General features: G+C 46.2%; 1 protein-coding gene across 3 annotated transcripts in view; it reads right to left on the bottom strand.

Annotated features, from left to right (window-relative positions):
- TTYH3 (tweety family member 3) overlaps positions 1-26,469 on the bottom strand; it is a 76,105-nt gene extending 49,636 nt beyond the window's left edge. The window contains exon 1 of one of the 3 annotated variants that reach the window (XM_071443947.1): positions 26,233-26,469. In XM_071443947.1, coding sequence (XP_071300048.1) covers positions 26,233-26,355 — 123 coding nt within the window. In that variant the 5' untranslated portion in view covers positions 26,356-26,469. The remainder of the gene's footprint in view (positions 1-26,232) is intronic. The other 2 variants (XM_071443945.1, XM_071443946.1) reach the window with 2 other exon arrangements.
- Positions 26,470-26,781: the final 312 nt, after the last annotated feature.

Here is a 26,781-nt window from a genome sequence, read left to right as displayed (position 1 = left end):
AAAGCAGCATTCATGGTTATTTCATCTCTTTTCCCAGTAACTCAAAAATAGGCACCACAGAGTCCTGAAAGGTTAATTCCCATAAATGTTAAATGTCCACGTTTAAAGCTCCAGCTTTAGAGCACTCACTCCACTGTGTCAACACATCACTGCTGCTGTGACAACACGCTGCTGAGATTTCAGAGACAAACCTCAATTCCACACATTCCATACAACAATAGAAAACAATAGGCTGGAAAAGACCTCTGGAGGTCACTGTAGTGCAACCTGCTGCTTAAAGCAGGGCTAATTTAATGGATGGGGCTGCTCAGTCTTGCCTGGGCAAGTTTTGAGTGTCTCTAATGCTCAAGTTCCCAAAGCTTCCCTCACCCTGCTCCAGCACTATTAAAAAATGCTCATAAGTGGCAGCACCCATTTTCCATTCCCCATTTCAGCTTGAGGTTGTTGTCACTTGTCCTTTTGCTGGGCACCTCTAAGAAGAGCCTGGAACATCTTCTCCATCTCGTTCTTCAGTTATGCAAAGGCTGCTCACAGATTTGTCATTTCTCCTTCTCCTCTCCAGGCTGAAGGGTCCCAAATGTCCCAGCATCCCTTCCCAGGTCAGCCTCATCTCATCTTTCCCTACACATGTTCCAGCTCACCAGCAGCTCTCCTGCACCAGGGCCCCAAGGAATGAGGCAGCTGCACAGAATTTATGCTGGCACACAACAGGAAGAGAGTCCATGCATGTGAAATGGCTGATGACCCCATTTTAGGGCTACTTTCAGCTTGCTTACAGGCCTGGCCAAACCACAAGCCTTCAGAGCTCAGGTTTTTCTCCAGCTGCATGTCCCACCCAAGCTGACAGGGTCACCAGGCAGCAAGAGGTGACAGATTTGCCCCACACTGGGTGTGAGAAGCACAGCAAGCACCATCAGAGTCTGAGACTCAACAGCATTCATGTTATTGCTCAAAACAGCACAGTGAGACAGCTGAGGGCAGACAAGAGGAATGGCAGGGCAAGGCAAAAAGCAGCAATAGAGAAGTTACATGCTTCAGACTGAAAACAAGGCACCTGGGGAGGTGTTTGGGATCCCAACAGCAGGGATGCTCCTGTATCCCATTGGCTGCTGCCTCCCAGAGCTGCACAGCAATGAATGGAGCTGGAGGCTGCCAGCTCACATGGGAGCTCCCAGCTCAACCCCTCCTGGCATCCCCAGAGCCTGCCCAGCTCATCCCAGCATTGATCCCTGTCCCAGCCCGGGCTCAGGCACGGAGACAGGAGCTCGCTTAAACAAATCAGCAACCACTTTTTGGAATCTTCCAATCAAATCTCTTTTATTACTCTTTAGGTCCTCATAAACTGGCATCCCTAATTGATCTCCATCAGGTCATGGTAAAAGAAAAAATCCTGGCTTCCCTTTCCACTGAGAGGGGAGGTTTGGGTATGCTCTTTTTCCACATATCCAAAATAAGCCATCTGGAGCTTTCCAATAATCATTTTTCTGTTGATCTATATTCTCCCAAAATTTGGAGATTTCTGGGATGCCAAAGTAAGGATTCTTGCCTGTATACAAGAATGTAGGATAATCACATGCTTTATCTTGGTCCACAGCTCAGGTTTTCCTTGACAAGCAGGAAGAGAGAACTGCAGAAATAAGGAGGGGTGAGATGTGCAGCTGTGCTTGTGCCTGACACAGCTCAGAGAAGTGCTGACACCCAAAAGGGATTAATACTCCTCAAAGGCAGCAGCACACAGCACAAGTGCTGCTTCTGTAGGTGTTTCACTCCATTAATTCAGCAAAGTGAGGGAGGAAGTGGTCTCTGCAGAAAAAGCTGCCCAGCCTCAGCTTCCCTATGAAAGGGCTCCAATCCCAGGGTTCCAGACCTCACCAAAGTTTATAACAGAAGATCAGAATTCTCAAAAAACAAGCAGGAGAGAGCACAGAAAGTGGCAGCATGTGGGAAAGGAGCTGATCCAGCTGTTGGGCTCACCCCCAGCACAGCAGGATAGGAAGCCTGCTGGGGATGAGGAGGAGCAAAGCTGGTTCTGGTGCCTGAGCAGCACAGGTCCCAGCAGGAGAGCTGGTTACACCTTCCCTCTTGCACAACAACCTAAACCAAACCCCCAACAGATCCAAACAAAAATTAATCTAAGACACAGAACTCAAATGCAATGATTTGCAGGCTCTAGCACAAAAATATCTTGAATTCTCTCCATCCAGACCCTAAGTCATTTTCTTCCAGGAGCAGCTCATCTCCTGAGCAGTCACAATTTATTGATCAGGTGCCTCTGCTCAGGCTGTGAAGTCCCCCAGGGCTCACTCTGAGCCTGCCCCACTCAGGGAGGGGAAAGCAGCTGCACCTCTCCCTTTTTGCCATTACACAACTGCACTACAGCAATTGTTTGTGCAGCCTGGAACACCCACCTGCCTCCCACTATTTATAAACCACTGCAGGAACAACTGAGTTTTGTGTCACTGCCTGCCCTGAATTGCCTGCCCTCAGCTCATCAAACAGCACTGAGGCAGATGAGAAGCACCAGCATGAAGTCAAAAAGATAAGTTTGGCACCTGAACACCCAACTCTGCACTGAAACAGGAGGCCCTGAAGCAATCCATGCTGCCAGCTCTGCTGGGGATAGAACAAAGAGCAAATTTAATATCTTAAATACAAAACCCACAGGTTTCCTGCATGCAAACATACACACACCTATTGCTGCTATGGTTGTCTCAAACAGGAAAAAGCTCCAAGAAATACAGCACCTTCATAGACTTTCTGGTCAGAGAGGAGTAGATCCTGCCACCCTACTAAGTACTAAAACTATTTAAAAGTTTTTAGGGACTAAGTGTACAAATTCATTTGAAAATCTGTCACATCCACTGTTGGTTGCTTTGAGCAAAACTACTTGTAAAGACATTTGACAAGCAGACAGCTAAATATTAGATTTCTTTATTACTTTGGCAGTAGCCAAAAAGGTCTGTAATCATTTATATGGGCACAGTTCTCAAGCTTATAAATTACTGTTATTTTGGAATCAACTTACTTTTACTTCAACAAGGAAAAAAAAGAGCTAGAAAGCATAGTTTTAATAAGTGAGATCTCTCCAGTTTTGACAAAGCACTACTTTCCTCATTAACAGCTGCTGCTACATATGAAGGTGTCAGACTTTTTTTTTTTTTCTTCTCCAACATCACAGCTGAACATTTAGCAACAGAAGAAAAACAAGAAAGCCACCATGAGAAGTTGTGACAGTTGAGCCTGTGATGGGCAGTGTGGCTCTCCCTGGGCTCAAGCAATCACTCCCCACATCACTGCTGTGGTCTCTGAGCTGGACACAATGCCACTCTTACTAGAGCAGCCAGGGAAATGAAACAGCAGGTAGCACAGCAGCTTCCAAAACCTGTCATCTACCCCATCCACAGAGGGAAGATAGCCAGGTTTCCCTCTATTTTCTCCTCCTTTTACAAAAACAAAAAAAGCTATAAATCCCTAGGTCCTCAAGGGAGACTGACTTTGATATCCACTACACAAATAGCAAGATGTGTTGTTTAGGTGAACTACCCAGAGGTCATCATCTCCCAGCTGACCTGCTGGAGCAGCCAAGCACAGCAGACACAGCTCCACACTAACAAGAAAGGCAATTTCTGCTGCTCTGCTTGATGATCAAAGCTTCTCCCTAAAATAATAAGATCCCAGGGTCTCCAAGACCAGTTTGGTAACAACTGAGATGGGAAGAAGACCCTTCCCTTGCAGGAAGCAAACACCACACAAGCTTTGTGTTAAGCTTTGTGTCAAACTGATGCACAGCAGCCGTATTAAAACCTGCAACTAACTTAATCAAGGAATTCCAATATTCATAACTGAACTTAAAAGCACTACCCTCTGGGATACCAGAGAATTTCCCCTCAAAGACTGTTCACCTCATTGACAGTCATGTTGCTTTTCATAATCTTGTTCACAAATTCAATCAAGCTCCAGATAAAATCTAATCAAGTTGGACAAGCTGAATTGCAAGGGCTGTCCTTTCAAGTCCTTTAACAGGAGGTCAGCTCAAAGTAAGCCTCTGATGTCTCAGGACTTGAGCAGGATTATTTCATGTAGTTCATTGCTGTAGGCACCAAAGATCATTTTAGCTCCCCAAACTATTTTTAATACTCACTCTAGTGGAGCATTTGATCTCTAGACAAGCTAGGTTTAGTCTTCCGTCTTTTTTGCTCAAATCCTCAGTGATTTCTCCAGGCACAAAAGTGGCTCTCTCAGGTACAGGAAAGAACAGCTATTCACAAAACTTCATTATTATAATTGTTCTTCAACTGAAGTTTGTCCCTCTGGAAAACATCACCATCCTTGAGAACTACTGCTAGTCTGGAGACACTGACCATTCCAAAGCAGATATAAAAGCACCCAGACTGCCAGGGCAAGGCATTAAGGAAGCCCTCATCATTCACACTCAAGGCATGCTGGTCACTTCAGTCTGCCCTCTGGAGACACCCTTTTCCTTTTCCCCTCAACTGAAAAAACAAAATTCAAGCCATAGCCAAGATTTAGATCCTTTGGCTGCTCCCCAGCAAACAGGCACTAGGAAAAATTTACTCCCACAAAAATTAAATGAGAGAAGAAGCCTTTTTATAATGATTCAATCCAGACTAAAAGATTCATGAAGCATGAACATAACTTGTGATCTTGAAAATAAAACTCTTAACTCTTTCGAATGCATGCTGATATTGTAAGAAAATAATTACTCAGGTGGTTCATGGTTCTAAAGTTAACTTTAAATTCCATCTATGGAGCCCAGGAAAAACTGGATAACACTTAAATACCTTATATGACAGTGTGACATTGCAAACCAGTGTGACCAGTTTAAAGCATGTGCAGCCATATCCCACATGTGGCTGTCACCTCACTGCCTTCCTTCTGCTCACCAAGCAATAGGAATCCTGATTCAGACTAACACATCTGATGCAGATTCAAGGCAACTCTCTCTATGAAAGTGGTGTTGATGAAAAAAAAGCTTTCATAACAATATTAGTCACAAACTCTATTATAACTAAAATCTGAAGAAGTGAACAACCCTTTTTCCCATCATCATGCTTCCATGGACAACAAGACAATGAGTGGTCCCACTAGCCAAACTCTGAACACTTGAGAAGTAATTATTTCTCAGCTACTGAACAGATAAACAGAACTACCAAGTTTCCAGCCAGCAAGCCACTCCCCTTCTTCCTCTTGTTCAGCATGTGTAGCTCAGGTCATTTCCCATTTTGATCCCAGCAGGAAGAGCTATTTCAGCCAGTGCCCAGAAATAAGAAATTCAGAGACCCAGACTCACTGGCTGCACTGCATTAAAAAGCACTAGGAAAAAAGGCCACTGATTAAAGGGAGGCTGCCTTTATCTCCAACACACCAAACATCTGAAAGGATGTTCCCTCCCAGACACTTCAATGTATCAATCTTGCTTCCCTTCCTTTCTTTTTTTTTTTTTTTAAAGTCTCTATAAAATAAAAGAAAGTGTTTGTTCATTTAACTGTTTATCCAGCTAGCTTCAAAATTAAAATATTTCTGCCCTGTCTCCAATCCAGGTTGGTCCCTGGTGACCATCTCCTGTATTTTACATAACACTATCTCTTCCTAGAAACTAAGCTCTAGGGAAAATGAAGAAGTAAGGAAGCTCGAGCCTATTCATCAGGCCTGACACTTCCTATGGGAATGCAGCCCTGGAAAACCATTTCCCTGACAAATGGATGGGCCTGAACTGAGCTGCACAGCCTGGATCTCTCTTCTCATCACTCTTCTAAAGAGGGACAACTCTGGAGAGGGCTTCAAACTGCAGATGGGCTTGCAGGAGGGGAGCTTGCAGGGCAGGTGGGGACTGGAGCTACATTACAGACCCCAGCTGAGCCCCAGGGCTCTGCTCAGGTGTCACCTGTGGAGTGGCACTGCACCCCAGCTCAGAGCCTGCCACACAGAACACATCCAGAGCTCTCTGCACACTGGGGAGGAGCAGAGGCACACACGGCACCAAGGAGGGCATCACATCACACACAATCCACTGCTGGAAAGGGAAAATTGATCACCTGCTCCAGACTGGTAAAGTGATGGAGAGTGGGGTCTTAAGGGCAGAGGGAAACAAAGGAAGAATCAGCTGTGAAAAGGAGGGGTTGATGTTTGCGCTTTAAGAGGAATATTCCCTGCTCAGCTACAATTCTGCAGGTCACAAATGAACCAGAAATAAAATGCTATTACAGACCCTTTCCCCAGCAGTCCAGTGGGTTGTTCTATGTGCTCTCAGCATTGTTTCCAACTCCAAACCTGAAAGAAGGCATAAAGGGCAGGAAACAGCTCATCTATTAGCCAAAACCAGAAGTGTGGTTTTTTTCCATGATGGTTTAAAAAAAGGTATGGTTTAGGAAAGCCTATGGGGTCACATGAAGGCAGAAGTCAGCCAGAAACCTTTTATTTGGTTCCTGATTTCTGCTTCTTGATTGAGCACCCCAAGACATTCCAAAAGGGAGATTCAACACAAAGCCTGCCATGTCCCACACTTTTCCACCCAACTCTTGGTGCTGCAGCACCAGGAGGGCCCAGGGACTTTGTTTCCACGCCAGGTTTATGCCAGGCCAGGGTTATAACAATTAATCAGCCACAAATATCCAGTGTTTCATGCCTGGATCAGATGTTCAGTCTGGTTCACTGGGCAGCTGTTCAAACACCCTGCTCCAGGCTGGCAGTGCTGCTCCTGTGCATTCCAGGCCTGGTTACACTATAACTGGAACCAGAGCTGCCTCTGAGTGAGAAACCTGTTTCCAGCCTGGGCAGTCCCCTGATTTTATCACTGAGCAGCCCCAGAGTGCAAAATGTTCCAGCCACCCTCCTGAGCCATGACCTCAGGAACCACAGATTTCCACTTCACACAGGTGTGATTAAAAGATCTAAAGCTGGAAACTTTATTAGGCATGGGAGAGTCACATCAGTGATGGAATTGCCCATGCAGGACCTCAGGTTTAGGTGCCATTTGCACAAAGACCCGGTGTTGAAACCAGAATTTTGCACTATTTCTCTGCTGAGGTCCTGCCTGTAGGTGCCTATCATAGACAAACATCCATGTTCACAGCCCAAATCTAATTTTAAATTGTGCTGTGTATGTTAAATTACAGTACTATCCATTTCTTGATCTTGTTCAACAAGCAATATAAATGTATTTATTCCAAATGGGTGCTGGATGCAGTTTCACCACCACACACAGGTCCTGGCACTGCAGCACTGATACAGCAATGCCATTCCATGGGAAATCGGGACAAAAAAAGTCTTTAATGTCATTAAAAAGCAAAGGGGACTTTGAGCACACAGTTACAGACAATGGTCAGAATCTCCCTCCATATAATGTTTAAAAAAGAGATTTGCAACTCTGTAGAGAAACAAACTCATTTTCCAGAGATTCAGATCACAAGTACAAACCTTGCAGCAAAGTTTGGGCTCCATACAACCATGAGATTTCCTGGGGTTTCAGTGTACACACAGACAAACCTAAAGTCAATTTGTTTGCATGGATTTCTACAACATAAAGATGTTTGGGTTTGATTGTTTGGAGGTTTTAAAAACAACTTCAAAACTCCCATCTAACTTGTAAGGAAAATGACAACACTAAAGTTTTCTCCTGGGCTCTTTGAGTGTATCTAAGCACCTGCATGTTGCAAAAAGAATCTCAATAAAAAACCACCAGCAACAACAAAACACTCAAACCACACAGGACTTGAGAACACGCAGTTTATCTGGGTTATTAGAAAAAACAATCTTTCCAAACACAGCACAAGGGAGGAAATATTTTTGCAATGCTCCGCAGTTCCCAGAAGTGTGACCTCTTCTAGCACCAGCCCCAGGCTGTGCACTGCAGACTTGGACAGCACCAAACCCTTCTGCACTTTAGAGATGCAGGAGAGGAAGTGGTGACACTTCAGGCAGACAAAGCTTTCCTTTTAAGTCCGGGATTGAAAAAAGTGCAAGACAGCAGAATTATAAATTGCTTGATCATAATTCTAGCAGGAAACACTCTGCTCTTATCAGCATTGCTTCAAACCACCCTTGTTATGCTAATCCTGTGACTGGTGAAGGCTGAAGCACCCTTGATAGAGGACCATTGTGAGAAAATAGTCCTTCAACATTTGTTTGCACAGCAGCTAACATCTGGGGAAGAAATTACTGCAAAGCTTCTACCTCCCAGCAGAACACTGCCTGGATCAGTTTGAGAGGCAGAAATGCCAGGTCCACATGCCCCGTGGAGCTTTAGCTGCTTCAGAGACCCACAGCTTGTCAGAGCCATGTGTCACTTGGCCACAGGTTTGTCACACAAAGTCCCCGTGCCTGCAGCACCAAGAGTTGGGTGGAAAAGTGTGGAACATGGCAGGCTTTGTGTTGAACTTCCCTTTTGGAATATCTTGGGGTGCTCAATCAAGAAGCAGAAATCAGGAACCAGAAAATAAAAGGTTTCTGGCTGACTTCTGTCTTCTGAGCAGATTTCCTTCCTTGGGATTGCTAACCAGAGTCAGCAGAGCCAGCAGCTCCCCTGCTCCTGTCACCCTGACCACCAGGGAAAGCCTTCATCCTGAAAGGCCTCCAGATGCTCTGTGAGATGCACAACTTACATAATGCCATGAGCTGCACTAAACACTAACTTTTATCCAGGAAAAAAGTGAGCCCCACAAGTTAGATGCAAAAGCTGTGCCTTTTATAGGAAGTACTGACTGCAATTTGATTTCTCCGGTTGTGATAAACTTACCCTTTGCAACTTTTCACTGTGTATTTCACTGGGAAGTTTGAGCTACTTTGGACACTTACTGTTGATAATGGAGACTTCTCCCCCTTCTCCACCCACTGAAAGACAATTCATCTCACAACTGCAGTTCAGCATCCTGAAAGCATCACATCCTCCCACCAACAGACAGCCTCAGCAGCCAGCAGTCCTGGCCTTTGAGCTTGAAACCTTAAACACACTGGAGCCTTCCTTCAGAGGGCCCACAACACTGCTCACTGAGGCCAGAACTATAAAATAGGAGGAGGAAGTAGATTTTCTTTCACATCCAAAACTGGCTGATAGCTCCCCCCTCACAGTGTAATCCTGAGCTATTCTTCCCACTAACTCCTTTTTCTCTTGTCCCTGCTTAGGTATGCAGAGATTACTGCAACTATTGTGTATTTCTGTGTCTGATTTCTGCCACCAAGGCTTTCTATCCATGAAGAATCACAGGACACAAGTGCAGGAGAAGAAGAGCTTGACAGGCCAAGCTCAAAGTGTTGCACAACCACCCAAGGGAAAAGCTCCTCCAGCCAAAACAGCTGCTGTGGTCACAGCCCTGACCCAGCGCAGCCACCAGGGCAGGATTCACCAGAAACACCCCAGGGAAGGATCCACTGCTGAAGAACAGGCTCCAGTGCTCCTGCTCACCAGGTCCTCACTTGGCCTTGGGAGGGACTTGCACTTCTGACCCACAAACCAGACCCTTAATCCTTCCCTAATGTGTTCACAGCTACTGACTGGCAGATTTGGGGTTACAGTGCCTTTCAGAATCAAAGCCCAGGAGCACAGACTCCTCACTCTGCTGTTTCAAGCCTCACATCTCAGGTTAGAAACACAGCCCACAGCATTCCAACTGGAATTATGAGGAGGGATCCAGCAAAGGAAGGAGAAATCCAATGGACAACAGCAGCTGCCTCCTCCACTTACTACCCTGCACTCATCTACTGCAGCTCTTTGAAGCAACAGGGAGTCAGGAGAGAGTCCTGGCCTGAAAATTCCTGGGAAGGATTGTTTAATCCAGCCTCCCATACAATATTCAGGCCACAGCCATTGATATCTGAGCAGTGGGTCCTTCCTGCTATGAGCAGGTTGTGGTTGCTCTGATTTTTGGCCTATCATTCAACACACACCTCGTGGTGCCTTAAAATGACTTTTGTATGTTTGCATCATCACTGAGGTTGGACACTTCCACTAACAGCAACACAAACAGCATTTATCAGTTCTGCAGGGAGTACTGACACAAACTTAAAAATTAAATTAGGCTACTTAAAAATTAAATTAGGCTACTTAAAAATCAGCATTCTCAGTGAGAGGTTCCAGAATAAGAAATGCAGAAATACATGATATCACCCTTTCTTGCTGCTGTGGTTCCTGGAACACATTTTCATCAAATCTACATCAGGAACTGGTGCTGAGTTATTTATTTGCTATCTGCCTGCTGTGTTTACTTTTATTTCAGTGTCTTTCAGTTCACTGCTGCAGCTGGATGGACTTTCAGCCACCTTATCTTGACCAGTGAACCACATTCCTGGGCTTTAGAGCAACCTTCAGCACTAATACCTACAGTTACCTTCATGGCCAACTTTGCATTTGCAGACAGTTTTTCTGAAGCACCAAATACCTTGTTACATGTGCAAATCTGCAATTTGCCTGCTTGGAACATCGTCCCAAAGTGGGATTCACCAGTGTGTAAAGCAGAAAAACCACAGGCTATGTATGAACTCTCCCATAAAGGTTGCCACAAAAGAGAACCAGGTGTTTCACTCTGAATGAGTAGTTTTATACAGATTTTTAAGCCAGGCCACACCATACCCTCAACTTGTACTTGAAATATCTCAGGCTTGAGATCCTCCCTTCCCTACAGGAAATTTTTCTTTCTATTCTTTATAGACAGATATTTAAAGCCTCATTTGTGAATATATTTTGGGTGAGAATCCTAATCAGGAACAAAAAACCCCACTTGCCCCAGTGTAGGACTCACAGCATCTCTTACTGAAGCTTATTCTCTAATCAGCTGGGGCTGTCAGACCTCACTGATTGCAGGACCAGTAGTAAAAATACAATAAAGAGAGTCATGTCCTCCTCAGCAATTTTGTATTCCCTTTCCCCAAACTCAGCTCTCTAACAACACCATCACTACAAAAAGTAGTTCAGCAACATCAGAGAGCTGGAGCTGCTCTGACCAAGCCCATTTGATTCGTGGGGAGCATTATCCTGATTCCCAACCTGGACAGAAAGCTGGATCTTTGACAAGAGGCTTTTCACAGCACTTAAGGGCTGGCAGCAGTTGGCCAGAATTCTTCACCCTTTTAGCAGGTGTTGAAGCTCCTGGGAGAGAGCCAAGCAGTACTTTTGACTGACTGAAGCAATGGAGTCATTGGTTACATCACCCAAAGGCTGCTAAGACTGAGAGCAATTCACTAGAAAGAAGCTTTGCCCAGCCCCATGATAAGATACCCTGAAGCCACAGACCAAATATCTGCAATAACTCCCGTGTTTTCATGCTGCCTTTTATTGAGCAAAAGCAAGTGGTGCATAAACTGCAGAACAAAGTAGAGCAGAGCAGCTGCTCAAACACTCCTACAAAGCATTCAGTAACTGTTCTCACTTAAATCTATGCAGCATAAAACCAACTACAATACCACTGGCAGTAACTGTGTGCAAGTGAAGTAGTTCTCTTTCCTTTATGGGGCTGCAGAAGAACATTACGTGACACTATTTGTCTTCTCTGCAGAAGGAGCTAAAGACAGAAGCTTTTGATTTTGCAGCTTCTTCCCATCATCTGTGACAATAAAACAGCTCAAGTTTATACTAAAAGAGAGTGCAAGCTTGAATGTGTATTGAGAAAGTATTTTAATTTAACTCTGCAGACAGCATTAGTGGGAAAAAAATGCAGTACTTTATAGCAGACAAACCTTACCCTCTGCAGACTGGAGGATAAGAGTGTCCATGACTGGGAAGTGGAAAAAAGGAAGGCAAGGGATGGCTAGAATGTGTCCCTTCAGGGGTTTAATCTCATTAGCTGAGCCAATGCAGCCTGGTGCACTTGCACCTAGAGATCAGTAACAGGCTCTCTGCAGGCTTTACCTTGCCCTGCTAATGACACAGATTCACCTTCTCAAGGCTTTGTCACACCAGTTTAAGGACACAGCACACACGTGAACCTGTGCCCTTCCTCCTCCCCTGCTCCCAGGGTGACACACACAGGTCACCATTTACCCTGCTTTGCTCCATGGTAAGGAGGGGGCAGCTCTTTCCTGAATTCTTTGTGCCTCCGTCCTGTCTAGGTGCCATAATCCTGTTTATGACAGGCTGGTTGCTATGGAAGTGATTGTATTGTCACTGGATTATGCCCTCAGGTGGAAAGCATGTAAGGGAAGGCACATGAACAGGTTTTTGCATACATTTGAAGACATGATAGTGCAATCCCACATGTAGTGACTAGCAGCTTTAGCAGCAGCTTCCAGACACAGAATACGATCATGAGGAATAGCATGGCATCAAGTTTTCATGTGGTTTTCTCCTAAAAAATGAGATATTTTTCACTTCCATATCACTGGCTGCCACTATTTTATTTGAGGCAGTGTCCTACAGTCCCAGCCACTTTCCCAGGCTCCTGAAAATACTTTCTGCACTCCAAACACTGTCTCTGAAGATCAGGGTGAAAGAAGTGACAGGATCATGTAACCAGGCTCCACAACTCCAAGTGCCCTTTTGTTGATTACTGTCTTTTACAGAGCATGGACGTGGAGAGCAGCAGCAGGAGAGACAGATCTGAGCTCTGACACGCTCGGGGAGACGCATGACTAACGCAGCTTGAGCCAGGACGTGCCTGGAATGTGCAAGCCCACTTGGAAGCCTTTTTACCAGGGGCACAAGCTTGGGGGGTTATCTGGCTGCTGCCTGGATGGTAAATGCAGGATAGCAAGGAGTGCAACATAAACAGCCTGAAGACAAGACCCTGCTCCTTGTGAGCAGCTGGGAATCACACGAGATGCTTTCCTACCGACTGAGACCCCACTCAGCAGCACTGGAGGAGCTTTAGATCTTCACAGCCAGGACTGTGCCAGGACCAGCAGCCCAAGTGCAGCGTTGATGGCCACATGCAGTGGCCAGCACCATTCCCCAGCTGATGCTATGTGCACACACACACGGACTCTTCCTCCAGCCATCAGCTCATCATCTACATCAGCAGAAATACTGTCCTGGAACACAAAGAGCCACACAGGCCAAGCCACAGGTGTACCAAGGAAAAGATTCTTATCCCAGCATAGCTAACGTTTTGACTACAAAAAGAATACATCACTTGCAGTTAACATCAAACTTTTCGCCATGTACTATTTCCTTACTGCAGCACTAGAGCAGAGCTGTGGTTCCATTTCACATGCCCTGCTCTTAAGAGGAAAAGAGCAGTTTCCAGAAGCTCTCAGCCCTGTTTACAGTTAGCCATATTCATAGCACGAGGCCATGACCACGCACTGCCCAAGGTCTGAGTGCAGCTACACAGAGAACACTCAGGTCTCTCTTTTCCCAGGAGATATGACCTGTGACTTGTTGGAAGGCAACAGCATGTCAAAGGCTAGTTGAACACAGCTCTGGGACAAAAGCCTAGTTGATCACATCCTCAAGGATGACAGCCTTGTAGGACTAGCTTTAGTATCAAAGAAATGCTGATGATGTGTTTGTGAGTAGGAAGTAAAGAACTAAACTGCTGGTGAATCCCAGCTGAAGGCACAGATGTTAGAAAGGAAGCTCAACATTCACTACATCTGACAAAGCAGAAAATTTCACTTTGGCAGAGAAAAAACAGACACACCTGGTTTGAACTTGAACCTTGAAGAGCATTCACAGCCTATCCTGGAAACTGGTTCTTTCTTAGGAACCTTGTGTTTAATTTATTGCATCACACAACCAAGACCACCCTTGCTGGAGCCAGCACATGTAAACCAAACCTGATAATTGAGTTAGTGATGAGAGTCTAGCCCATAGGTTACACCTGCAGAACTACATTTCACCAGTGGTATTTGTCACTGCTGTGGTCCAAGAGGTTCATCTCCTCCCACCAGCAGAAGGTGATTCAGATCTAGCCACAAAAATGAACTTGGATCTGCAGAGGACACTAAGAGGTGGGTCAACCACAGGCAGAAGATGTCACATCTAGCAAATAGCCAGTAAATGTAGTTAGGACAGGAGCAGGACAAGCAGCCATATCTCAGAGCAACATTTTCTTGAGGAAAAAAAATTAACAGCCATGAAATACCATGGCAGGCAACTGATTTCTAATAGCTGCAACAAAATGCACACAAAAAAGGTTGAAAGGGCACTGCAGTGAGACACACGTGACCCAGCAAGCAGTTGCCTCAGTAGGAATTTCAGACATAAGATACAAGTAGAAAGACAAGAAGAATTAACATGCCAAGGGGGGATTAGGGTAACCAGATCCCCAAACCTTCTCATCATGCTCTGCTGGGAGAGGAGGCAAATTCACAGCTTGTCCCTTCCTCCTTCTCCCATAACCTCCACATCACCCGAGGCAAAAGCCAAGCTGCACTAATAAAAACAGCAGAGCCAGCCTAAACTGTCCAACCTTGTTATTTACACCTCAGCAGAACGCTCCCAGCATCCATGATCATTTACACAGCTCCTCCAAGACCTTGGAAGCAGCTCCCAGAGCACCGCTTGTCCACACGGAGAATTCTGTCAACAGCACCTGACCTATTTCCTATTCATCATCTGCACTTTGCCATTTCATATTGGAGCATTTAAAATGCTCAAGAGCTTGTGCTCAAAGAGATTTTTTAGTTTGCAGCGGGTCAGGCTGAAAAAGCTCAAAAAAAAATGAATCTCTGCAGTGATCAAGAGGTTCAATGCTGGAGTACAAAACCTGCCCCAGAACATGGGCTCCAAGAGCAACCAGGAACCTCAGCAGGATATTTATCAAGTTGTACTTATGAGATTGAAAGGCAATATTTAACCTTGTAAATTTGCTGCTCCAGTTAATTTGTCCATTCAGGTTGATCCAATGTTTGTTGTCCAACCTGTAGGAATTTTAAATATATACAGAAATAAGGAAAGGCCAGCATATTTGACCCGGCATATTTGACCTCAGAGGCCAGGGATGAAGCCCAGTTCCAGCCAAGCTCCAGGCACTACTCAGTCTCATAAACCAACAATAACTCAGACTGTGTGGGGAGAGGATGGGAGGGACAAACAGAAGGCAGCAGCCACATACTGTAATACAAAAAGGCACACAAGAAGCGTTGTACAGTGGTTTTAAAATAGCACCCTCATCAGAAGTAAAGACTTCTGTTTAGCTACAGAAGTGTCAAACAAATCATTCCATCCTCACTGGATGTACTATCTGTGCTTTCCACTAAATCCAGACAGAAAAAGACCCAAAACACAGCTGATCCATTTTTTCCTGCCACCTACTCCAATTGAAACAGTTTCCCTCTTAAGGGAACATGAACATTAATACTTGCCATTGCCTAGCAGTACCTCTGATCTACTCTTGTGCAACAGCTCCCATTTTTTTCAAATGTTCCAAAATGTCCATTCTAACCTTACTCAAGTTAAAAATTCTAAGGAAAAAAAATATTAAAAAATGAAGCCTATCTCTTCAATCATCTCTGTTTAAGCCCAGTGGCTGCCAGCTATCTCCATCCCTAGCCTCTTCCTAGGTCTGTGCCTTTTTGGATTGCTTGCACTTGACAGCCTGTCAGTCCAATGCTAAAAGGAGATCATATTATCAGGGTCTACCATGGCATTCACAAGGATCAGAACTACAAGCAGGGATGCAATAGAGTAGAAATAAGTTTTTCCCTGAAATCCTTTCAGCCTTCCCTCTAGTTGTTCTTCTGCAAAAGAAAAGAACCCACGAGCATTTCAAAGGTACCAGAAGCAGCACAAGCTTCTCTCAGAAGATCCCAATCATCTGTTGCTGGGGGTGAGCTGCACAAATTAGTTCTGAAAATTACCTTGCTTCCCATTTCAGAAACAAGAAGACATTACAAAATAATAGAAGTTCACTATTGATTTTCTTCCCCCAGAAGACTAAAAAAAAAAGTACCTGGTACTTTTCATTGTAGAACACCCGGCTATTCCCTAACTTCCAAAAAGCAAAACGGGTGCTGTGTGCAATGCCTGCAGCTGTTCTTGTTACACTTATTCCAAAAGTGTAATTCCACTGGGTGCAAAAGGTTTTATACAATATTCCATATTAAGATAGTATTTTCATTTGATTCTCCTTCCTCTTTTCTCTCTTTGAAAGTTACATTATTACACCTCCCAAGAAAAAAAAAATATTTATAAGCAGGACAGCTCCACCCTTTCCTCTCAGTTCAACACCACAAGGCAAGATTCAGCCAGAGGTCAGCCACAACACACACTCAGCTGCTGCTTTCATTTCTATGCCTTTGCATGTTCCTCACCAAAAACCAGACCTGAGAAGAGTTCACCATATCTGCATTTGCCAAAAATCCACGATTTCTGCAATTGATGCAGCACAGCTTATTACAGCTGCAAACCTTCCTGGGCTCTGATAATTATAAGCCCATGGCTGGGTGTCTAATTAAAGGAGGAATGAATTAATGAGTTTTACCAAAGGCTTTTGAGTCACCATTATAATTCTCACCCTTAATCGGCTGCAGGACACTCAAAGGACACCGTGAGCAGGATCAAGAGCAGAGAGGGGGGATGAGCCACCCGCAGCTGATGCTTCCCCCATCACGTTCCTCTCCAACATGTCACTGTCATTCAGACCCCGACCGCCAGATCAAACCCAGCAGGAAAACGCCTGGGCTTTTTTGGACAGCTGAAGACAAAAACGCTTCCTGAAGCTGCCACAAAGCTCTCAGCAGCCTTTGAATGCCGAGGGAGAGCGGCGAGATGCGGGAGAGGCTCCGCAGAGCGCTGACTCCGGCACTTCCATTCATCCGGCCCCAGCCCCCACAGTCACAGCTCAGTCCCAGGCTCCCGAGGAGGCAGAAATTGAAAACACGTTTTCATTGAAGCACAGCTTGAATTTCATGAATTCCATTACTCCCGACTTTCTCAGCATTTCCTGGAGTGAGTACTGTAAAGGCAGGGAGAAAGGGGATGGGGCTGGCCGTAGGCAGGGCAGCAACCCTGTGTGCCCCCTCTGACCACGCCGGCCCAAAAACGGTCTGGAGGCACTTGCAGTGAGGATGCAACATAAACCACTCCTAAACTAAAGAAAATAAGTATAGATGAACCGCAAAGTTAAGGAGGAAATAAAATAACAAGCTGCCAGAGGCCTCGGAACAGGCTCCAGGCACAGCCCTGTGAGAAGCATCACAATTTCAGCAAGCAGCAGAATGCACCTCTTTGGCAGACTGAGGCATTCTTAGCTCCTAGAGCAAGTGTCAAAATTACCAGTTTATCAGCTACAGGAACTTGAGCACACTGTTGAACTTCAAGAAAGCTCACCCCAGGGAAAAAGCGATCATGATCAGAGAAAACAGGTAGCACTGAGCAGTTTTTTTCCACGTGTACAGTTGTAACACAATCAACTTTGGAATTATTCAAGCCTGCTAATTAACACCCTATGGAAAGCTTTGATACCATTAGCAATACTTTTAATGGCTCTGTCACTGACACCATCTTCCCTTTTTCCCCATCCCCAGCCTGGGCCTTATCTTAAGGAGCATTACATCATCTCCTGCACCAAGGCCTCCTTGTAACAGACACTATTATGCAACTGAAGTGCCTCCATTTGGATTTTGGCGTTATTTTGAATTTCGGCCTTGAATAGAAGGCTTGTTTAAATTCCCTGCATGAACAGCAGCATTTTACAGCCTGAAAAGGGCGTCCGTGCACAGACACCAACACTGGCATAACAACGTGTCTGAATGTGTTACACATTTGTGAAACATCCATTCCCCACATTCCCTTTTCCCCTCGTCCAGGAATAAGTCCTGCATTGTTAGGGCTGATTAGCAATATCTTTCATCCCTAATTTCACACTACAAAGGGCTTTCATGCATATGCACGTGTGGCACCATTCTGAGCCATATCAGCCAGAAAAAGCATTTAGTGGTGACCGAGGAAATCAAAATCCGAGGGTGCAGCTCCAGTTTAAGTGAAGGCAAAGGGGAGTGTCAGCTCTTTCCCTGGATGGCTTCAATGCTGCTTTCACCATTGACCAAAAACCGCTCATTTGTTAAAATAATAACTAAAAAGAGGGCTGGCACTCATTACATCTGCTGAAGCAAGCAACCTGATAAGCATGTGAAAGCACACATTATTGCAAATGTTACCCTTATGTTCCCCAGTGCTTGGAGAAGGGAATGGCACAAGCATTTGACTGAGTTACACCAACTGCTGTGGCCATGGATTGCACGCTAACCTACTTTTCTTTTTTCTTGCAAGAGAATAGCCTTGAAGCCTTAGCACACAAATGACTACTTTGCAAAAACGTGCACATTTGCAGCTTACCAAACCCTAAAGCTCACAATTACAAGATCAGACTCAAACACTATAAGTGGCTCATTACGCAGAAATCTAAAAAAAAAAAGAAGTTTGAAATGAAAGCTTTTGCAACATGAAAGTGCTCTGTGTTTTGTTCTTTCCTAGTTTATTTAATACAAAAAAAAGAAAAAAAATAGCATCAGCATGGCTCTGCCCCACAGCCACTATTCACCTGGAGACCCCTTTGCCATGCATCAAAAATAACTTATGGTTTGAGAATAAATGTAACCAATTTCCAGTTTTTCACTGCTGCAACACATCAGTTACCCCTTGAAGTGGAGGAAAGGAGAGGATTTCTAACAGTGATGACTTTTTTGTTTTTTCAGACTGTCATATGAATGCATCCCCAGGACTAGAAGCCTTGCATGAACTTGATCCTCCTTGATTTTAGCTCATCTGTCTTGTTAATCATTGTCATCAGCTAAAACTAAGAACTGGTAGGATGACATCCCCAGAAAGTGCAGCCTTGCCAAGAGAGGAGTAAAGTTACTGGGCTTGGGCATTATTATTGTTGTCGTTGTTTTTATATTATGTTTATTGTTGTTATTGTTATTATTACCACCTCCTGAGTATTATGAGTCTTATTCATGTCTTAAAAGTGAGAATTGAGGTTCAGTGCAGTAGGCAATCCTGATATATTCCAAAGTTACTCAGGTCTCATCTGAATCTCAAAGGAAATAAGTTCCCAGACATCACATCCCTTCCCCCAGCTATGGGAATCACATTCAGCTGAAAACAAGCCAAGTTCTCCTACTCACTCAAGGGGAATGGGAAATCTCACCATAACCGGTGGAAAAGTTACTAGTGAAAATTAAAACAGGAGCAAGAAGAGAACTGACAGTCACCAAGAGGTTAATGCAAACGAGGTGCTGACTCCTCTCCACCCTAAGAAAATTAAGAGTGAGCACCACCTTACTCACTGCTTGCTTGCAGCCACCCAAGCAAATTCAGTGGACATCAAAGCCTGTGAAAGAATGACTCCAGGAGAAGCTTTGGCCATCATCACTGGCCCTTCAGCACAGCCATCCTCACAGGCACAGGAGTGTCACACCAGGGGTGACTGTGCAAGCTCTGCCACAGCACAGCCCTACAACACAAACACCACCAGCTCTGGACTTCACCCTTCCATCAGTGGGTGCTGCTGGGGGCAGGGGAGCAGAAGAAATGGTGTAAAATTAGCCTTGTCCTGGGAGAAAAAGGAAAGGAAAAAACCAAACCAAATTAAACAGAAAGAATAGAAAAAAAAGACAGAAATTCCAAGGGGTTGGAGAGTGCTTGTTCCTCTGACTGACTGCTCTGCAGGGCAAGAAAGCTGATGAGACACGCGCCCATAACTTTCCTCTCTCTTGTACTCAATGGACAGGGTTTTGTTTACAGGTTCCAAAATAAATATAATCCCAAAGTACAAGTAAGAGGTCAAGAAGACTTGTGGTACAGCCCCTTAATCCACATTCAGAGCCTTGGGATTAAGTCAGAGAAAGCACCTGACTTCGTGCCCTTAATCTCCAGAGCCATGCCTAATGGGATATGTTCTTCTGGGTGAGAATTTCTCACTTTCCCTAATAACAAAATGTAAAGAACACTAAAAATTCACATCAACATCTGCTTTAAGCACTGCTTGCTTCATTGGATCAACTTTTAAACAAAGGCACTTTGTTAACCTGGAGACCACAGATGTTCCTCTGCTCAAAAAGGCATGAAGGGGAAAAGAACAAAAAGAGGCAAGACACGCTAAGACTGAACTAAATTTGCTTACCCCTTTCTCCAGACTGCTAGAGATCAGGTTTTGCAGACCAGGAGTCAGATGGTGTTACACTCATGTGGATAAAAATGGAGCATTCTCAGGAAGACAAATGTTGTGTAGGTGCAGAAGCACCAGGGTGCCAGTGGCTGGCCACTACAACCAGACACATTTTCAGCTCTGGTTCTATCCTTGCAGCTGAGACCAGCACGGTGCCTTCAGGGCACCACATGCTCCATAAATGTGTCTTAAGGCTGGGAAGCTCACCAGGCTGGCACCAGCATCTTCTCTGTGCAGGATGAATAGTTTTGGGATCCCACGCAGAGGAAGTGAGCGAGCAGAGTTTACATCTTTGCACACTCACCTGCATCTCCTTTCCTTCATGCACCACAAAGTGTTTCACATTTCTCCAAGACACCTTTTACCCCTGTGTACTCTGCTAAAACCACACCTTTAGAACAGTTGTTTTTTTTGACTAGAGCAGGGTAACTACAGCCAGTGTTTCCAGAAACTGCCAGGTCTCAGGAGAGCATCTGAAAACGTGGCAGCACAGCATGGGTCAGCAAAACAAAGCAAGGCTGCAGACAGAAAGCTGGCAAAGTTGGAATTTTTTCCTCTCTGCACACCATATGCTGCTGCATGACTGGATGAATGGTCAACAGAAAACATTTTATGTCTACCTTTGGTAAAAATCAGCCAAAAATAGCCTTGGTTCTACCTTTTTGGTTATTCATTGTGGTGCTGCTCATCAGTAAAGGCTCTTCCAGATCAAAGAGAGAAGAGTCAGAGCACAGCACCAGTTTGCTGATGGGAGGCATTACTGCATGGTTACTCATGCAGCCGACATTGATGAGTAAAGGGAAGAGGGAATTTACCAGCAGCTCTTAAAAAAATAAAAACAACTTCAATTTCATCAGAAAACATTGGATTCTATTAACAGGGGTCACTTAACCTTTCTGGAAATATGAGCAAACTGGTGCTACAGCAGGATAGCTGATCAGACCTTGGAAGGGGTCCATCTGTTCTTGAAAGAAAGAAACCTTCAGTCCAACCCCTTTAAAAAAGGCACATTACCCTCTGACTTTGAGCCAACTAGACAAAAACACGTCATCCAACTTGACTAATACACATGTTTCCAATTTACAGAAAGACTCTTGGTTTCAAAATTGAAATAAGATGCCAGTACAGTAGAGGAAGTTCTAAAACAATCTCTATAATCCAAGTTTTTTGGCAGTTTGGGCTCCATCATGTTTCTCCAGCCAAGAAACACTTCCAAAGACAACGTTAGCTGTTATGTGTGGGGAAACAGCCTCACAGAGCCAGAAAGTACCTGACAGAATTAATTCCTTGCTGAACCTTTGGCTATGGGTTCAAACACACATGCCTTGGATTAGAGACTCTGTTGGGCTTACACAGCACCTTTCCCTGCTGGATCCCTTCTCAGCACACGTACAGAGGGAGAAAAAGAACATTATGACATGAAAGCACTGACAGATGCATGATAGGAAACTCCTGGGCGACAACACTGAAGAGAGCATCTCAAAGCCAAGGACTAGAGCATGTCCCTGCTCTTGTCACTGCTTCCTTCAGCACGACTCTGCATCTTAATTGGTGTGAATCAATCATCAGTCATCGTCCAAAGCACAAACAGCTGCCATTACACCTACTAACCATGCATCTGCAGCTCTGACTGTACTGAGAAGGCACGAAGTGGTGCAAGGGATGAGTTTCAAAGATGCTGGAGAATTTTTCTTTATTCTAGCCTGACTCACACATAACCTTTGCGTTTACACAGGTTTGTGTCAACATCGTCAGTTTCCAGCAATGAAGAAAAAGCAGAAACTCCAAAGGGCTCCGTGGTTTGGCTTTTACAGCCTCTTTTCTCCATCACTATTCACAGGGCACTTCTGAGCCCACAGTCAGACTCCAGAGATAAAGTGCCATAGTCTCCTTTTCTGTCAGGGTACAGACACCCTGACTGGAGCAGATATCCCATTACCTGTTGTTGTGCTGTATTACAAAGCTATTCAGCTTTTCTATTTCTTTCCAGCACATGACCTCCACGCTACTTCAAGGCTCTTAAGCAACTCTACCCTGAGAAAGAAAGTGAATTCAATGCCACACAGCTAAGTCAGTCACTTACACTGCTAAATAAATTAAACTAGTGACAGCAGCAGTCTCAGGACCATCTCACTGTGCCAATCAACTGAACTGGAAAGTAAGTGGACAGCACTGGCAAGAGCATCATGATTTGATCAGCAGCAGAAGGCAGGGAGACCTGAACTGGTGTTAGCATGATGCTGTCAGAAGGAACAGGAGCTCTGCTCCATTTTTACATTCCCTTCACTCTAGAATTTGTGACTCACTACACAATGAAAAGGCTTTGCAGAGCACTGCAGTATGACTCAGATGAGAATACAGCCAGAACAAAGCTGTTCATATCAAGATATTTTCAACCCCAATGATTCATGGGAGGATTAGGAAAAGAACTGGTCTGATAAGATCCTCTGTAGGGAGGACTATGGAGCAAGTCCTGCAAGTGGCACCTGAAGGCAGCTCTGATAGGACTCACCAGCATGCCAAACTCCTGCAGAAGAAGGACCACAACCCCAGCTCATTCTACATGGAGATTCACCTCAATTCCTCCAGAAAAAGAAAACAGCTGGTTGTACTGCTTGTTGTGGCAGAAGCAGAGCATCTGAAGGACATCAGGATACACGTACATTTTTAAACAATCTAGTCCAGAGGGGAAGGATCTGTTCTGCTCCTCCACACTCACACACACTGCTCTAACCTAATGCAACAAGATATGCTGTGGAAGAAGATAAAGAGCAAAATAATACTGAGAGAGAGAGAGCGTTTTAGAGCCTGACTCAGGTGAAGAAGGTGTGCAGCCAAAACCTGCAGCTGCACTGATCTCAGCCCTTGGCAGCAGCACTGCCATGAGCATTTCTCATGCTCTCAGACAAAAGGAGGAAGCCCCAGTAGGTTGGTACACAATGGCTGCAGCCTTGAGGCAGCCCAGCACACAGCAGGCGTCCCTGCTGCCCTGGCCAAGGGACTCCTGGGGACAGAACAGCAGGAGCAGCCATTGCATCCACATCCTGCTAGACATCCCCCATCACCCAGGGTCCCAGAAGACTTAACAAAGACCTGGACTTCAAAGAGTGGCAGCATGTGCTTATCTGCCCTCCTTCAGAGAGGTTTCAGGGCACAATGGCTGGGCTGCTGCTCCAGGGGAAGAGCAGCTTGGCATTACACTAATCCTGCTGGGCAGAGGTGCAAAGCCTCTCCAGGCAGCAGCCTCCTCACCTGCAGCAGCACGTGGCACTGCAACAAGTGACAGGACAACATGCAAAGCCAAGCCACTGCATGCCACTGCTGGCTGCAGTGGGATGTTCAGCTGATGCACAATTCCAAAGCCCATCATCAAAACAGGAGTACAACAAACAGGTGGGTATTTACTAAAAGGTGGCTGAAGAAAAGAGTTTTATAAGGAAAGTGCTGCTTTCCTGTGGTCACGGGTTGGGAAATCTTTTCCAGAGAAGCAGTGAGGAATCAGAAAGGGTACATTGCTTCCTTCCTCAAAACACGTCAGAATGGGACTGGACACTGAGCCCAGCTGTATGGCTATTTATGACAACAGTCCAGCTCCCAGATGAATTGGAGCCATGTAGTTTAGCAAAGGCAATCCTTCCTCACAGGTAGGGACACTCTGCCCTTACCTGTGCCCATAAACTTCCTCTAGCATTCCCCCCACTGACCTCTCCTCACCCCCTGGGGAAATCAAATGCAGTGTGTAGTTTAATAGTTCATACTTAAAAATCAGAGTATCAATCACTAATGGACTAGAAAACAAAAACATACACAATTTGCAGCAGTGAGACCTACAAAGTAAAGAAAAATAAGCCAAAGTTAAAATTAAAAAATGGACTTCCTAATTTTGAGGATGTATATGATCTCACCTGTTAAATACAAAAGGTTCCTAAAGATAAGGGAAGACAATGCCAGCACAGGCTGCACACAGAGCAAGGGGTGCAAATCCATTAAAAAATCTAGAATTCAAACCAAAAGGCCTTCAGAAGCATTTAAAGCACAAGAGAGCATTTATCATTACAGTTCCCAGTGCTGGATTAAGTTTCCCTGGTTCACTGCATTAGAATTAATCTATGTGCCTACGAACTCCAGAGCCAACTTGCAGAGCCACAGCAGCGTGGTTATATAACCACAGCACTGATAGCACAGGCTGCAGTGCTGCTGGAGCCTGCTTGCTACCCCTCAGCAACACCAAAACCAGCAAAGCTGCTGCTGCTCAAACCATTCTCTTGATGACAGACGCCTCAGTAATGCAGACATTGGAGTTTGGATTTGATAAAATGTTTTCTTGAGAGCTGATGTTAAGACTTAAAAGGCCATTGACTGCTGTGCAAGAAGTCCTTAATGTCATCAAGGGAGGGGAGGCAGCTACACAGGAGGAGAGCAGCAGAAGGCTTTAAGTGGGAATATGATTACTGCTGAAAAATTATCTGACAAACAAACACAACCCCAGATTATTGCTAGGAATGCTTTTAAGCAATTCAAGTGAAAACTGGTACATCTGCTGTCTATTCAAAAGGTCACTGAGTGCTTATTTCATGATAACACACTCCCAAGAAGATCTTTCAATGAACTCTTAACTTCTGATCTCCAGGATTGCATATCCCTTGTTTTAAAGGCAGCTACCCTCTGAGGTCATGGAAATACAGTTCAGCTGCTGTGCAGCGTTACATCTGCATGTGGCCATCTTGAACTCTGCTAAGCCAAGGGAACTAAAACAAATTAACAAATTGAAGCCTCAAAATACAAAGTTAGCTCAAAAGTCCCTTTGACTTGCTGGTATAACGATGTTTCTTTGTACCTACCCATGGCTCTTTAAATATATCTCTCACATTTTGCTCTAGCTTCAGTCCTCAGATCTGTTCATCTGTTTAGAACAAAAAGCCAAAACATACTGCTTCCTAAAGTATTTCTAATACCTTCTACTTCTAGGATAAACAAGAACTGCTTAGATGCTTTAGCCTTGATGCCTGTGTGCATGATAGCAGGCTGTGTATATAGGACACTGCAAGTATGTTCAGAAAAGCAAAATGGTGTTTTCAAAACCAGAGACCGTGGCAAAACGAGGCAGCAGAGTCACTGCAGCTCTGTTCCAAGATGACAGCAGAGAACACAGATGTTGGAGCACACAGATTCACTCCACAATCATTTTAATTACATGCCCAGCCAACCAAGCACAGGATACAGGCTAAGCAGCATTAAAAAAAAAAAAAAAAAAAAAAGCTGCACACAAGTATTCTGCGAGCATCCTCCCGTGCACTTGATGCTAACGCCACTCTCGTGCATTAAGTCATCTGTTTTCCAGCAGGCAGGCAGCCGGTTTGGAAAGGCACTGCTGGCCTCGCTGCGGGGCTGGCGGCATCAAAGGGGATGGTCAGGAGCCTGCACAGGACTGGCACAATCAGAGGGGATGGATGGTCAGTGCAGGCTGCACAGGACTGGCACAATCAGAGGGGATGGATGGCCAGTGCGGGCTGCACAGGACTAGCACAATCAGAGGGGATGGATGGTCAGTGCAGGCTGCACAGGACTGGCACAATCAGAGGGGATGGATGGCCAGCAGAGCCTGCACAGGACTGGCACAATCAGAGGGGATGGATGGTCAGCAGAGCCTGCACAGGACTGGCACAGCCCACGGTGGCTGCGGGCAGCCCAGGGGCTCCAGGCCGGGACGGTGCCCTCGGCCGGGCAGCGCTGGGAGCGGCCGGGACACCCCTGGCTCCTGCCCCGCTCCAGGGGTCGCTTCGCGATGCGGGTCAGCGGGCACACGGTGGCATTGGGTCGAAGGTTGAGCTCGCTGATCCTGGAGGGCTTTTCCAACCTCAGTGATTTTATCAATCTATAATTTCAGCTTCTGCCAAGAAGAACTCGGGCTCCGGGCAGGCTGGGGGCAGCTCGGGGTGGTGACCTCCCGCCCCAGCCCTGTCCGCCCGGCCCTGCGGGGGCACCTGCTCCGGGAGCAGGGGGGCCACAGCGCCCTCGGCCACCCACCCGGGCAGCCCCAGCGGGGGCCGCACGCCCCCTTCTCCTCCTCCTCCTCCTCCGCCTCCGGGCGGGCCGAGCCCCCGCTCCCGCCGCCCCTCACGGCCGGGGGCGCGCACCCCGCGCCCCGCACGGCCCCGGGCAGACTCACCTGCTGGTACTCGGCGTCGTGCGGTCGGAAGTCGGCGGCGGTGAGCTCCCAGCGCAGGCTGAGGTGCGGCAGGCGGTGCAGCAGACTCACCCACCAGGGCGGCGAGTAGCTCACGCCCGCCATGCCCGCGCCTGCCTCACCCCGAGCCGCCGGCCATGGAGCGCCGCCCGCCTCACCCGCACCGCGGCCGCCGGCCCCGCATGGCCGGCTGTCCCCCCCGCCCGCTGCCGTCCCTCCGCCCGCTCCCGCTCCCTCTTTGTTCGCCCAGAGGCTCCGCCGCCCGCGCCCGGCGCCGCCCGCCCGCTCCCATTGGCGCCGCCGCCGCCGCCCCGCCCCGGCCCGGCCCCCGCCGCTCCCCCGGGACCGGGGGTCGCTGCCGGGCCCCGAGCCCCCAGCGCCGCTTTTGCTTCCCGACAAATGTCCCGGTGCCGTGAGTGTCACACGGCCCCGCGGTTCTAACAGCGGGAGGTGCGGGTTGGATTTAGCCTAAAAGCCAGCGGAGTAAAAGCAGTTTGTGCCGCAGCAAGTGGTAAAGGTAGGCGTAAAGTC

This window comes from Agelaius tricolor, unplaced genomic scaffold (assembly GCF_023055355.1).
Source record: "Agelaius tricolor isolate 1412-34295 unplaced genomic scaffold, bAgeTri1.0.p SCAF_19, whole genome shotgun sequence".
Lineage (NCBI taxonomy): Eukaryota > Metazoa > Chordata > Aves > Passeriformes > Icteridae > Agelaius > Agelaius tricolor.
The sequence above is the reverse complement of the archived record's forward strand: the minus strand, read 5'-3'. Positions and strand labels throughout refer to the sequence as shown.